General features: G+C 39.3%; 1 protein-coding gene across 2 annotated transcripts in view; it reads right to left on the reverse strand.

Annotated features, from left to right (window-relative positions):
* The window catches only part of LOC127569274 (uncharacterized), a 106,869-nt gene that overhangs the window by 64,376 nt on the left and 28,519 nt on the right, over window positions 1-13,974 (reverse strand). For both annotated transcript variants that reach the window (XM_052013759.1, XM_052013760.1), the window contains exons 3-4: window positions 6,059-6,309; window positions 534-617 (exon numbers count right to left, since the gene is read on the reverse strand). In XM_052013759.1, the coding sequence (XP_051869719.1) occupies window positions 534-617; window positions 6,059-6,309 (335 nt within the window). The remainder of the gene's footprint in view (window positions 1-533; window positions 618-6,058; window positions 6,310-13,974) is intronic.

The raw sequence follows: 13,974 nt of genomic DNA on the forward strand, positions 1-13,974 counted from the left end.
TTTGCATTAAGCAAACAAGCCAACATCAATTTCAGGTGCACACCCTTATGTCTTATGTTTTGCCAGGGCCAATGTCGTGGGCTGTGCATTACTGTCATTTACTAGCCATTTGCTTCCTGCCCACCATATTAAAAGATTAGTAGTTTGTGTAGCACTAGAAAAAAAATAGATGAGGACCAGCATATATTTCTATGAAATTTGACTTTCATCTGTTCATTAATTTTAAAAGAATTATTTATTCTTTCAATGAGAGGTGGGATCCACTCACAAGGTCAACATTTATTACCCGTCACCAGTCACCAGTTTCTCTTGAGAAGGGGATTTTGAGCTACTCTATCCCATATGGTAGCAATAGATTACATTTCTATATCACAGCATCTCTAATGCAGAAAACGTCCCAAGGCATTTAATAATTTAAGTAGAAAATAACAAATAAGGTTATTCTAAGAACAGATGTTGAGGCATGGAAGAAGGTTTGGGAGAGGTGACTGAAAAGCTTAGCAATAAGAAATATTGTACTGCTTTCTGCTTACATTATCTGGCATTGCATCAGATTCCTCATCATAGAACTCATAATCTTCATCATCTGACAGTCTCCTTAATGCAGGTGGTCTTACCTGGATAAACAGAAACAGGAGTACCATATCAGAATACCACAAGGGCTGAATTAGGTGTCTGGGAGTTGTGTTATTTGGCATTGAAACTTCTGAAGGTTGAAGCAATGATTCTGGAAGCCTAATTGTTAACTGCACAACCTGTCAAGTAACAACTATTACACAGTCAGTAATGCATGCTGATTATTTTTGTAAAGTTGCTCAAACTGTACTGCTAAACACAGAATTTTGATACATTAACAAATTGGTAACCAGCTCCATTTTATGTAATAAAAAACGGGCTAAGTTACATGCCACAACACAAGCTGCCACTGCATTTTATTCAAGAGACTCAGTAATACTGATCCTTTCAGTTTTGCCATTTAAAATTTTTCCTGGTACAGCAGTCATTTTGGGATGCTTAAACCGAAGATCACAAATCAGAGATGGAGTGGAGAATTGTCCATCATGGTGTATATATTGTGATACCAATAACAAGCATAGCTGTGACCTAGTGGAGACTCTCTGACCAGATTTTCTTCTCCATCACTGGAGGTGGAGGATGCTTTCTACTTAGTCTCACGCGCCCAAGATCTAGACTGAGTAAAGGGTGAGACTGGATCAGTTTCATAGCATTGCACGTTGATCTTCCAATCACTGTATCAAGGTCCCATTACTGTATGGGCACATTGAAGGATTTTGGGGAACAGTTACTGATTTCAAGGACTGAAACAATTGGTTCTAATTCTCCCTTCTGCAGCTAAGATAAGGCAAAAGGGGAGGGAGTAAGTTCAGCCTGCCACTAATGGTTGCTTAAGATTTTAGGCCAACTGTGGAAAACTGTTACTTCAACAAGGCTTGTATCACCAATTTACATTTTCACAAACTTAGTTAAATGCAACACTGAAAAATGTTGCCATATTGTATTTAAAACTTTGAACAGCAGTCAAGAGTAACCCCCAGCAGCTTGTAATGGATGTGCAGTACTGGCACATTTTAGCTCAAGTTAGTAAATTGTTGAGATTCAGTGATGTACTGAGATTTGGTATGCCAGCAACAGTTTTAGTATGTTATAAAATGTCTATTTTCACAAACTGTGCCCAATAATTATGTAATGCAACATTACACTTATGTTACAAAAATGACAAATCTGCACTCTGCCCATTTTCCACCTAATTTTTAGCAATTAATAATTATGACAGGTTTAGCACCATCTAATTCACATTGCTCTCCTGTTACATTACTCAGAGGAAGCAGTCCTACTTAAGGCTTAGAATAAACAGCAGTTACTATACCAGGGCACAATTTCATTACATCAGGTCCTATGTGACATGATGCAGAAGACAGTGAGAAAAACATGGGGATGCAAGACTTATACTGACTTAAAAAGAAGTAATTCCAAAAAGCACCACAAGTACAAAGGCAACACATAAAGACTTTCATACAGATACATATAGGTGCCTGAACAAATAACTACCAAGGGACAAAACACACTTTTAGGAATGCTCCAAATACAAGTCCCCTCACCACTGACAGACATTTTCTAAAGTCCCCCAAATTCCTCCTTCTCTCTATTGTTGTCATCTCCAGAAACTTTCTTAAAACCTGCCTTTAGGATGAAAAGAGGGACAGCATCTCTCTGCATCCTAAACACCTCCTCATCCACTCCCAACCTTAGAGGAATGGGGGGAGATGGATGGAATTTCCTGTTGCTAAGCAACCTGGAGAATAGGATGAACCCAGCGCTGCTGCACTTTAAGGAAAAGGTGTACTTTAGGAAAGTACTTTATCATTGCCCTGTGTCCATTATATTGAGCGGATTGGCCCAATGAGTCACAGGCTTTGGGAGAGTAGGAAGGAAATGAGAAAAAAGGGTTTGGCACATTTTTCTTAAGTATATTAACACTGAAATACTGACAATTTAGGCAGGTGTGGCACCCATAAATTCATTCTACCCATTTTTCAATCAGCACCATGTTGCTCCTCTGTGGAGTGGAATATACATACACAGAAACACATGTGATGGCCAATTCAACTTGATAGAAGACCCACAAGGCAGATCTCCAAATATCACAGTAGGTTGGCTGATGACAAGCCACACATCGAAAGGATTAAGAACAACATCACCCCAAAGTGTTTCATGAAGAAAGTTCAGTGTGCACACCAATTGCACTTATGGCAGTGTTGCAGAGCCATTCCCTTTGTACAGTGCAAGAAAACACTAACACAACTTAGTTCTAATTAGATACATTTTTGAAAAACTTTTAACTCATTTTCTCATGGCCCAACTATGTAAACTCATGAGTTGCTGGATATCTCTTTAATCCCTGATTGCTTGCTCCAGTAAACAGACATGCCACTGAATTCTGAGTTGCAAGAAAACCAAAGTCAGCTTCCAGGTAAGCCAAAATATTAAAATTACGAGCACACAATAAAGAAATGCTATCAACTAAACAGTTTATTAAGTAATAATTGAATCATCTTGGTTATTATCTTCAAGGTTATTTGTGTGGGTCTCTGGCTGAGGTACACTTTACCTTCCTCTTATTGCAGTTTAACATACTTTGTGGCCAGTTAGTGTTGGGAATAAAAGTTTCTAGTAACAAATACCACCTCCACTAGAGCCAAAAGAGTATAAACACTGACAAAAGTCAGAAATCTATCCAACAGATCCACAAAGGACTAATCCAAGTCAAAAACCAGCTACTTCAGTGGCATCTGATTTTAAAAATCAGCCAGAACTTCAAGTAAAGTTCAGTAGAAATTAAGTTCTTCACGAACGTCTGAAAACTGTCATCTACCACTGCAAGCACTGAACCAGATACCCAGCCAACTTCTGAGGTTCCTTGGAGAGTGAAATGGATTCCTTGGATTCCCAAAGGGGAAAAACTATAATCGAGATTTCCGAAGAAAAATCACATCCAAAAACAAGGATGTTGCAAGGACTTGAGGAAATGAGTTATAGGGAGAAGTCAGACAGGCTGGGCCTTTAATCCTTGGAGCGTAGGGTACTCAGGGGTGATGTCGTAGAGGGGTATATAAAGTCATGAGAGGCATAGATAGGGTGAGTGGTCCTTTTTCCAGGGTTGGGGAATCAAAAACTAGAGGACATAGTTTTAAGGTTAGAGGTGAAAGGTTTAATAAGAACCTGAGAGGCAACTCATTTTTTTTTAACAACACAGCAGGTGGTAGATGTATGGAACCAGCTGCAAGAGGAAGTGATTGAGGCAGGTACATTAGATACATTTAAGAAGTACGTGGACAGTACATGGATGAGAAGAGTTTAGAAGATATATGGGACAAGTGCTGGGAAGTGGGATTAACTTGAATATACATCTTGGTCGGCATGGACAAGTATGGGCTGAAGGGCCTTTTTCCATGCTGTACAACTCTACGACTATGAAAAGGAAGACACAAATTGCTTTAAAATATGGCAATTCAAATGGCAAAGCCATAGATGTTGGTCATTAATTTTTGCTAAGGATCTAGTGCAGGTAGTTAATCTGCACTTGATGTGGTTGTCCTGCTGGGATATAGAACTTCCATCTCCTTTGCCTTGTCTCGTGAGGCAGGTGTGTCAGTTATTTCCTTCTTAACATTTTAGGTCAAAGCAGCTTCATTAGAACTTTATCAACAGTTCTGATGATCAGGGTTTCTAGCATTTTCTGATTTTATTTCAAATTTCCAGCATCTGCAAATTTTTGATTTTTATTAATTAGACTGCAGATGCAGTCTTGAAGGCTGTTAATCCTGCTTTCCACTGACCATAGCACTCCTACTACGACCATCACAAATGTTTATAAAGATTAGAAATTAATTTTTGGTCACTTATACTACTACCCTCATGACGATAGAGTGGTTATTGCATATTGTACTGTGTTTCTGAAGTAAAGGTTCCAATGAAGCCTATTTGCCTATACAGGCACTGCCCTTGAAATACCCTATGGTCACTTATAGTTGGCATGCAAGGAATTTCACCATCCTAATGAAGGTATTAGGAATGGAGGCCAATCACTTTGCCACAGATGCAGAGGGAAAATCTGAGGCCAAAATCCCAGAACAAGTTTGTGAACCTTTCAGTGAAACTGATAAAGATTCTGCAGGGGAGTAGGTGCAAAGTATGGGAAAAATGCAAAATAAGGAGAGAAAGCAACTTCAAAATGTGGAACGTAACTATAAAATAGTTAAGTTACACCAAATGAAATAAATGATATATTAGTGCTCTCTATAATGGAATTTCTGCTCCAGTAATGTTGGAAGTACACCAGAACAATAGTTAACTCAACATTCATAAGGCAGCTGAGGTGAGATTTATCTGCATGTCACCTACAAGGACTGGGAAAGGAGGGCATCTCCCAAGTCAGATCCTTTCACTGTTAGAGCACCAGGATGAAATAATTGGATACTTTAGACCATCAACACATGTATGTTAACATAGAAATTTATAGCACAGGAACAGGCCCTTTGCCCCACAATGTTGTGCCAAACTAATTAACCTAGTGACACCTAATCCCTTCTGTCTGCATGTGGTCCATATCCCCCCATTCTCTGCATATACATGTGCCTATCTAGGAGCCTTTTAAATGCTTCAATCATATCTGCCTCCACTACCACCCCTGGCAGTGCATTCCACACACCCACCACTCTGTGTAAACATGCTTGCCCTGCCTCCTTTGAACTTTCTCCCTCTCACTTTAAATGCATGCCCTATTTTGACCCTGGGAAAAAGATACCGGCTACTCACTATCTACACTTCTCATAATTTTATAAACTTCCATCAGCTCTCCTCTCAGCCTCTGCTGCTCCAGAGAAAACAAGCCTACTTTGTCCAACCTCCTTACAGTACATGCCCTCTAATCCAGGCAGGATCCAGGTAAACCTCTTCTGAACCCTCTCCATAGCCTCCACATCCTTCCTAAAATGTTAAGATATTAGATTGGCTCCACTTACTGCCAACACTCATTCTACCAATGCTCCCATCTCAAACTTAGCTCAGAAAAACAAAGTCACTTCCTCCACTTCCAGTCCTGTTCTCATTCTTTGTCAACAATGCTCACTTCTACCAAAAAGGTGTATTGAGTTGCACGTCATTTGCGTAACATTGATTTGTACTGCGTACTTCACTCCTGCATAATATAACAAAATTACCTGGATTTGATAACATCAACATCTTGTGACATCCAAGAAACTCTGTGGAATGAGCTCAAAAGGTCACAATCTGTCATGCTAATCTTTAATGAAAGCCGTTGAATTGAGTGATAAAATCAAACATGCCACCCACGAGGAAATCACGTGCTGTACAACATTAGTCACGCTTCAGCAAGTCAATTGGCATTCACAGTGTCTAATGCATTAAAAGATGCAGGGAGTGACTTCCAAACCAGGCATAAAAGTAGGTTATATAAAGATTAGCACAAATGAAAATATATTCATGTTAGCTCATATAGTTCTGCTTGATGGCTTACCATACTGTGCACTCTTTTCTTCTTTAATCTTACTTCATTGTAGTTGGCCGGTTTGCCCATCTGGGCATTAGAGGGAGCAAATGTTTTCCTTTTCCCTGATCGGAGCCCACATGGTTGATGAGTAATGATCCCAGCACGCCTATTCTCAGTTAGGGGTTGCTCCTGGTAACCAGTGCTTTCAGGTTCCACATCAGATAGATCAACTCCTGTAGCGCTGCATTCCCCAGGGTTATTGTTTCTGGTATTTTTCACTGCAATAAGAATCTTTGTTATAAAATAAAATTCTCCCATTCTTATTAAAAATACACCCCTTGATTTCATTCATTTGCAAAGTATCTCATAGTAGTAAACTATTAAAACACATGCTGGTAGATTGACACAAGAAATTTATTCTCAATAAATACAATAAGGGGGAATAGAGATGTATTTGTAAGAAATTATAAGCACAGAAATTCCTTTCAAAAATATTGAATCTTAGATCATAACCTTTAATAAACATGTGCACTGTTTATTGCCCCCTCATTGGATAAAGCAACCAAGGAGATAAGCATTCTAAACTGACAGTAATTAAGATGTAAAGATGTAGAAGGTACAATGGTTCAAGTGTTTCCTTGCCACTTAGAAAAAGATTTGTTTAAATCCCCTTCCGTGGAACTTGTTTTAATGAAGTGGTCCCAAAGTAGGCTTGACAGCTACCAGCTGACGCTGTTCTCAGTACAGTTAATTTGAAGGGAAACAAAACAGCCATCAGCACTAATACTCTACTGCAGTCATCAGGATAGCTCACGATTCTCCTACAACGCCCAGGCCATTGCATTCCTTCTGCAAAATACCCACTTTCTGGCAAACAAGTCTCTCCTATCCACACTCTAACCATAGCAGTGACATTCTGCGATTCATCACAACTTTTAAACAACAAGGATGATTGATTCTTGCCACTGTCCAACACCTCCCACTCCTCAGACACAGAGGTCATGCTGTCAGATATACATTCCAGCATATATAGAATTGTTACAGCATGGAAGGATGCCATTCGGCCCATCAAGTTCATTCTGGTTCAATGTAAGAGCAATCCAGCTACTCTGAATCCTGCACATTCTCTCCCCACAAGTCCTTCAAATACTTTCAGATGCTCACCCAGTTCCCTTTTGAACCCTACAACTGAACCTCCCTCCACTACTAACCCTGGCAGGGAATTCCTGACTCTAACCACTTGCCACTTAAATGATTTTCCTCGTTATTTTTGGCAATTTTGGTTCTTTTGGCAATTACCTTTATTCTATGACAACCCCCCCCCCCCCCAGTTCTTGACCCTTGGATTAATTTCTCTCCAAACACTGTTGATACTTTTCATGATTTTACATACTTCTATCAGATTTTTTTGCGACCTCTACAGTTCCAAGAATAACAATCACAGCTTCTGCAGTCTATCCATTTACCTCATCTTTCATCACTGAAATCATTTTACTAAATCTCTTCTGTATTCATTCTAAAGCCTTTACATTATTCCTAATATGCAGCACTCAGAACTGGAAACAAGGCTCGAGTTAATGGCCCAATGTTATTTATAGAGGTTCACCACAATTTGTTTGGCCTTGTAGTCTATGCCTCCAAATATAAATTCCAGGAACCTGCAAGCTTTTTTTAAATACTTTCTCAACCTGTCTTGTCATCTTCAATGAACTATGCTCATGTGCACCCTGACCTCTGTTTTTGCACCCCTTTTGGAACTGTGCCTTCTACTTTAAATTGCTTCTACTCTTTATTGCTATAAGTATTTAACACTTCACCTTTTTCAGCATTAAATTTCACTTGCCATCTATCTGCACATTCCACAAGCTGTTTATATCTCCCGAAAGTCTATTACTGTCCACCTCACAGTTCCTCCAAGTTTTGCATCATCTAGAAATTTTGTAAATGTGTCCTATACACCCATTCCAAGTCATTAATAGACGTTAAGAAAAGCTGTGGTCCCAATACCGACCTCTGGGGTACTCTTCCCTCCATCCCACTACTACTCTGTTTCCTGTTACTTAGACACTGGCCCGTATCCACATCCCCATGCCTAACTGGCTGCATAAAATAGCTTTAGGTGATATACTGTCCTTTACCATCCTTTTCACCTCTTCTACTGTATATACTCTTATCATCCTTTTAATGCCTCCCCTGGTGAAGTCTCTTCCTTTTTGACCCAGTTTCAGCAATTTCTCAACAACTGCTTCCTGTATTAAGTACCACTGGGGAAAATAAATATCCCCAATAATACCACGAGCACGTTTCTCCACTGATAACTTGCTCTCCTTCACCATGCCATAAACATTGCCTTTGGTTATTCCGGAAATTAGCTCCACAGCTGCTGACCCCCACTTTCAGTGCTCATTTCCATGAGACCTCAAATGGTTATCCAATCCCGTTACCATTCTTTTGTCAAAAATATTATCTTCCCTTTTCATATAATTGTAAGAGGAGAACTGAATGCCTTTTGACTAATGATTCCAAGATTAAGCGTGTTCCACAAAGCACAGGTAGCTTACAACTGCTGGGCTATCCACCATTTCATGGATGCAGTGGTGGGGTGATCATGGCACCTCTCCTGGACAATTTCTCTTACAATGAGGAAAGAACAACAGCAATATTTACGCTGTCAATATCTTCCCACCCTTAAATCCTACACTCCCTCTTCATAATCACTTTTACTAAAAATGTGCCCTGCTGACATCTACAGGTTGAAACCAGTATTGTCCAAGATCCTATTTACAGTCACTGAAGAAAGCAAGATTATGATTTTATTGCACGAGATTTTTACTAATGGATTTTGGGGAATTGACAAAATTTTCTGCCACAATGAAGTGTGACCATGGTATTTACTCTTCAAGAAAGGGAAAATTCTCATTCTTGAGCGTCACATATACCAGTGTTTATCTAATGGATTCAACTTGTGTGATCTTGACAATGTTCTGAGCCTGGGTAATAAGGAAATCAAATTGGCTAAGGTTGTAGTGTGGGGTAAAGAGGAAAATTACCAGGAGTTGAGAACTACTGAATGCAACAATACAATCATTGATTTATGAATTTCTGCATTTCCTCCTAAAAGATTATTTTCAAATTTAATTAAAAGTAGATCCTTCACTTCTTAAATACCGGCATTCTCCTTTCATATAATCGAGCCTCTCTTCATTTGATTAAGCACAATTACACAATATGAAATTTTCTGTGGCAGGCAGCTTTAGGTAAACCTCAACCAACAGAATATTTTCAGGCTTGTAATTCATTATAAACAGAAAACTGCTGTGCTGGGATTCATCCCATAATACTGGAACGGTGTAGCTGACAGTTGCATTTCTCGAGACCAAAGTCTAGGTGCTATAGTGCCATATAACTGATGAGTGTGCATCTCTTCTAACCATTATACAAACAATGTTATCTGCAGTGAAATGCAGTACAGCATGTCCAAATAATGCAAACAATTAGCATTCCTTGGTAACTCTGATTCTGGGCCAACTGCAGTTTCTCAAAGGACAGTGACTGCTCATGATAAGGAAATAAATTGGTTGTTATAACAGAGTCAAGGGATACATGTCACAGGGTTGAAAAGTAAGCACATGAGTTTACTGCACTGATAGCCAAATGAAGTAGTAATGGCATAAAAATCCCTACTTGAACTGAAATCCTGTGAATCACAATGGGATGGGTCAGATTATGGGCTGAGAAATTATAGAGAGATATTAAATCAGTGGTATTCTCCACTCTCTCTCAGATTTTCACTGCAATGACATACTGGCCAAGAGGGAAAGGGATCCCAGGTTTAAGCTGTTACAACCCTCTAGGAAGTAAGCAAGGCTCCCCACATGCATGCCCACCCCTCAAAATCAGAAGCAAGGCTGCCCTTGTTGAATTATTGCCCAGAAAATGTAATGCACCATATATAGTCAATGCATGGTGCAACAACATTTATTTCAGGTGTTGACCTACTATTCCAGACCACAGTTGTGCTGAGGCCTCATCACTTGCAATAGAAGATCTGTTGACTGGGACTAAGGCTGAGTCTGTGGAGGGAGAGCTAATGATCAGAGATCCAAAACATGAGTGGAGATTCAGCTGGATGGAGGTTGGGATCAAGGTCAATCCTGGGAATGGCTGCAGTGGGGACGTCAACTAATGGAACTTCCCATTGTGGGTCCCGATCCATTACAAAACTACACAACGTGGTTGTTCTGGCAGCACCCAAGACCCCCAGAAAAGGTTGTCATTGTATTTCATTCTGAGGAAAGTCCATTTACAATTCTGCAGAACTGAAATAAACAGCACTAAACAGTCACCTACTGCAAATAATCAGAGGAATTTTCTTAAATGCAAAACAAAATGTACAAAGCCAAAATGAAAAAGCATACATTTCCAGAGATGTAGAGACCCAGTAGTAGCTGCTAATCAATGTAAATTATAAAACTGTTCCATTCCAATCTAGAACCATTTTAGTCATTAAATGCAACAGTAGAGTCGAGGTCTCAATAAAGGAAATAACTACAGATGTTTTAGAGCCTCTTCATAAAAGCTACACTTTGCAAATGCAAGGATTGATACTAATAGTATGGATATTCATACAAACATATGAATTCAGAGCTGGAAGAGTCTACTTGGCTCCTCATGCCTGTCCAGCCATTTAATAAGATCATAACTGATCTGACTGTAACCTCAAATTGTATTTTTTTCACTGCCCTGCTTGTGAAGATACCATGAAAATTTTAATTCAGAGATACAAAGACTTTGCCCTTTAAAGAGAGTTCCAAATACTCACAACCCTGAGAAGAAACATTTCTCTTCATCCACCTTAAATGCCTTATTTTTTTAATATATTGTGGCCCCTGGTTCTAGCTTATCCCACAAGAAGCAACAACCCCTCCACATCCACTCAAGTTTCAAACAAGCCCCATCTCACTGTTCTAAACTCCTGTATTTTCTTTGTAGGAAATATAAATCTCATGCTAAATCTAAAAATAAATCTCAGCTGCCTGAACACCAGTACCTGAAGAATATCACTCATACATTCACACAGCCCAAGGTATTTACCCCTTCTGATATGGGGAAAAAAAATCCCAAAGCCACATAATATTTATTTGTGTTTAGGCCTCATAAGTTCATCTAAGCCCAACTGCCTTAGTGGGTCTGCAGTGTAACAACTTCTTTCCCAAAGCTTGGTGCTCAAAAGTGAATAAGTACTTCAAATAACCAAAACTCTGAGCAATGGCATCATTACTTCCTCCCCTTTGTTTTTTTGTCCTCAGGCTAACACTAGGCAGAGGACCCAATGAGCATACCAAAAATACCTAAAGTCCAATTTATAGGCACGTCTCCTAATTCACAAAAGATTTTACAAGAATACCTCAAACCCTTGTGCAATTTTACAAAAATCTCGTGTGAAACTCAAATACCATTTAACACCCATGGATACTTCTCTCCCCCACTTAGCAAACTCCTCAAAGTAAAAAAAAACTAGATTAGTCAGATATGGCCCCTTACTACTGCACAAAGATTTCTGATCAGCTGCTGCTTTTCCAAGTGTTCTGTCATTGGTTGATCTATTTCAGTAATTTCCTCATAACTGATCTTAAATCATAATTTAATACATACTTATTATGATGTAGAATGAGGTCATCTGGCCCATCATGGCTATGCCAGCTCCCAGAAGTGCAATCTCACCAGTCCATTTCCCACTCAATTTGTTCTCCTGGAGCCCTGCAACTTATTCTCTGTCACCTGCCTTCCAGCTTTCCATCTTTTAAAATTCTTTTGCCACTTACATACAATAAGGGGAAATTTACAGCAGCCAATTAACCTTTAAGTACACTTTTGCAACGTGGGTGGAAATTGGAGCACCCGGTGGAAACCCAGGGTGTGACAGTGAGAATGTGTAAATGCTGCAGAGAAGAGTATCCAAAGTCAGGAACAATGCCTGGAACAGAAATGGTAATTGTCACCCTTCTCCCACCCTCTAATCTCGAATCACTTGATTCAAAAAGCACTGTTCCCAAACTAGCAACCTGTGAAAAATTATGATTCACAATTGTATTTTGCTGTCATTTCTTCAAAAATGCAGGTTTTGAAGAGTTGTGAAGTTGGGGTCCCAATACGTGCTTTGCTGCATTTATAAAATTTATATTAAATACCCATTGTTCTCTTGCACTATTGTGAAATGTGTACAAATTACTCATATAAAAGGCCTCCCTCTTAGAATGTGTCATAGATATACCTGCATGTCTGTCACATACACACATTTTTCTTTGCCCTTCCTTAATGAACAAAAAATCATGCATGATTTGGCAGTGCTGAATTATTGTTTGTGGTCTCCAATCTCTCCTTTTGCCCTGTCCTTGGCTGTGCATTTGTGTGTCTGATCCCATATTCTAAAATTCTTCCTAACCCATCTGTCCCTTCACCTCAATCTTGTCTGTAAAACTACTGAAAAATAAAACTTTTTTAAAAGAAATCACCAATCTCCTTTGTCTCAGTTTATTCTTGCATCTCTCAAAGTATCCTAGAGTATTTTTTTTCCTGTGTTGATGGCCAAAATGTTTCCTATTTTAACCTTGGCATTAAATGTATTCATGTGCCAGTCACTGAGAATCTAAGTTTTCTTTACTTGCCCATGTATTCCTTGTTAACTCGTTTTATAATAGATGCAAAAGAGGGAAAACTGGACATTCCCTGCCTTGCTTGCCTGTGGTTCCAGCTCCTGCTAACTTGCTTCCCTTTGATTTACTTAATACTCAAAATCTATAATCAATGCCCTGGAGGTACTCAGTGACTAAGCCTTCACAGCCATCTTGGTTAGAATTCCAAAGATTCCTACTGTAGGTTGAAGAAATTTCTTCTCACTTCTGTCCTGAATGGCCACCCCTTATTTTGAGATTGTGATCCCTAGTTCTGGACACCAGAGTCAAGGCAAACAAAATATCTACCTATCAAGAACTTTGTTTCAATGAGATTATCTTTCATTCTTTTAAACTTAAGAAGGTATAGGGCCTGCCTGCTTCACCTCTCCTCATAGGACAGACCCCAACCATCCCCAAAATCAATCTGGTTGTACTCTCTACTGCAAGTATATCCTTCCTCAAGTAGGGAGACCAGTACTGAACACCATAATCCAGGTGCAGTCTCATCAGGGTCCTGTATAATTTCTAATTAATCTTTACTCCTCAAATTCTCTTGCACTGAAGGCCAACATACAGTTTCCCTTTCTAACTGTTTGGTGTAACTGTATGGTAATGTTCAGTAATTGGTATACAAGGGTACCTAGGTTCTTCTGAACACCAACCTCTTGTAATTCCTCACCATTTGGAAAATACCCTTTTTTTCTACCAAAGCAGGCAATCTCACATTACTTTTATGCTGCCTGCCACATCTTCATTCCTTCCCTTAGCCTGTCTATATCCCCACAAAGCTTCTTTGCATCCTCCTCACAACCCACACCGCTACCAACTTTGTCTCACAGCCAACCTGGATACAGTACACTCAGTTCCTTCATCGGAACCCCAGCAATGATCCCTGTGGCACTCCATGAGTCACAGCCTTCTTACATGTAAATCAATCATTTATTTGTATTCTCTGTTTTCTGTCTACTAACCAAACCTCAATCCATTCTAATATATTACCAACAATCACAAGTGCTCCAATAACCTCTTGTGGTCTCCTAGAAGTCCAAATAGACCAAAGCCACTGGTTTTCCCTAAATTGTTAGTTACAACCTCAAAAAAGGTCAGCAGCTTTGTCAAACAGAATTTTTATTTCATAAATCCATGTTAACTCTGCCTCATCATTATTTTCCAGGTGTCCGCTACCATTTTCTTAATAATTTTTAGCATCTACTATAATGTCAGGCTATTGGTATTTGGTTTATTATTGTCACATGTACCAAGATA

The sequence above is a fragment of the Pristis pectinata genome, chromosome 4 (genome assembly GCF_009764475.1).
Source record: "Pristis pectinata isolate sPriPec2 chromosome 4, sPriPec2.1.pri, whole genome shotgun sequence".
NCBI classification, from domain to species: Eukaryota; Metazoa; Chordata; class Chondrichthyes; order Rhinopristiformes; family Pristidae; genus Pristis; species Pristis pectinata.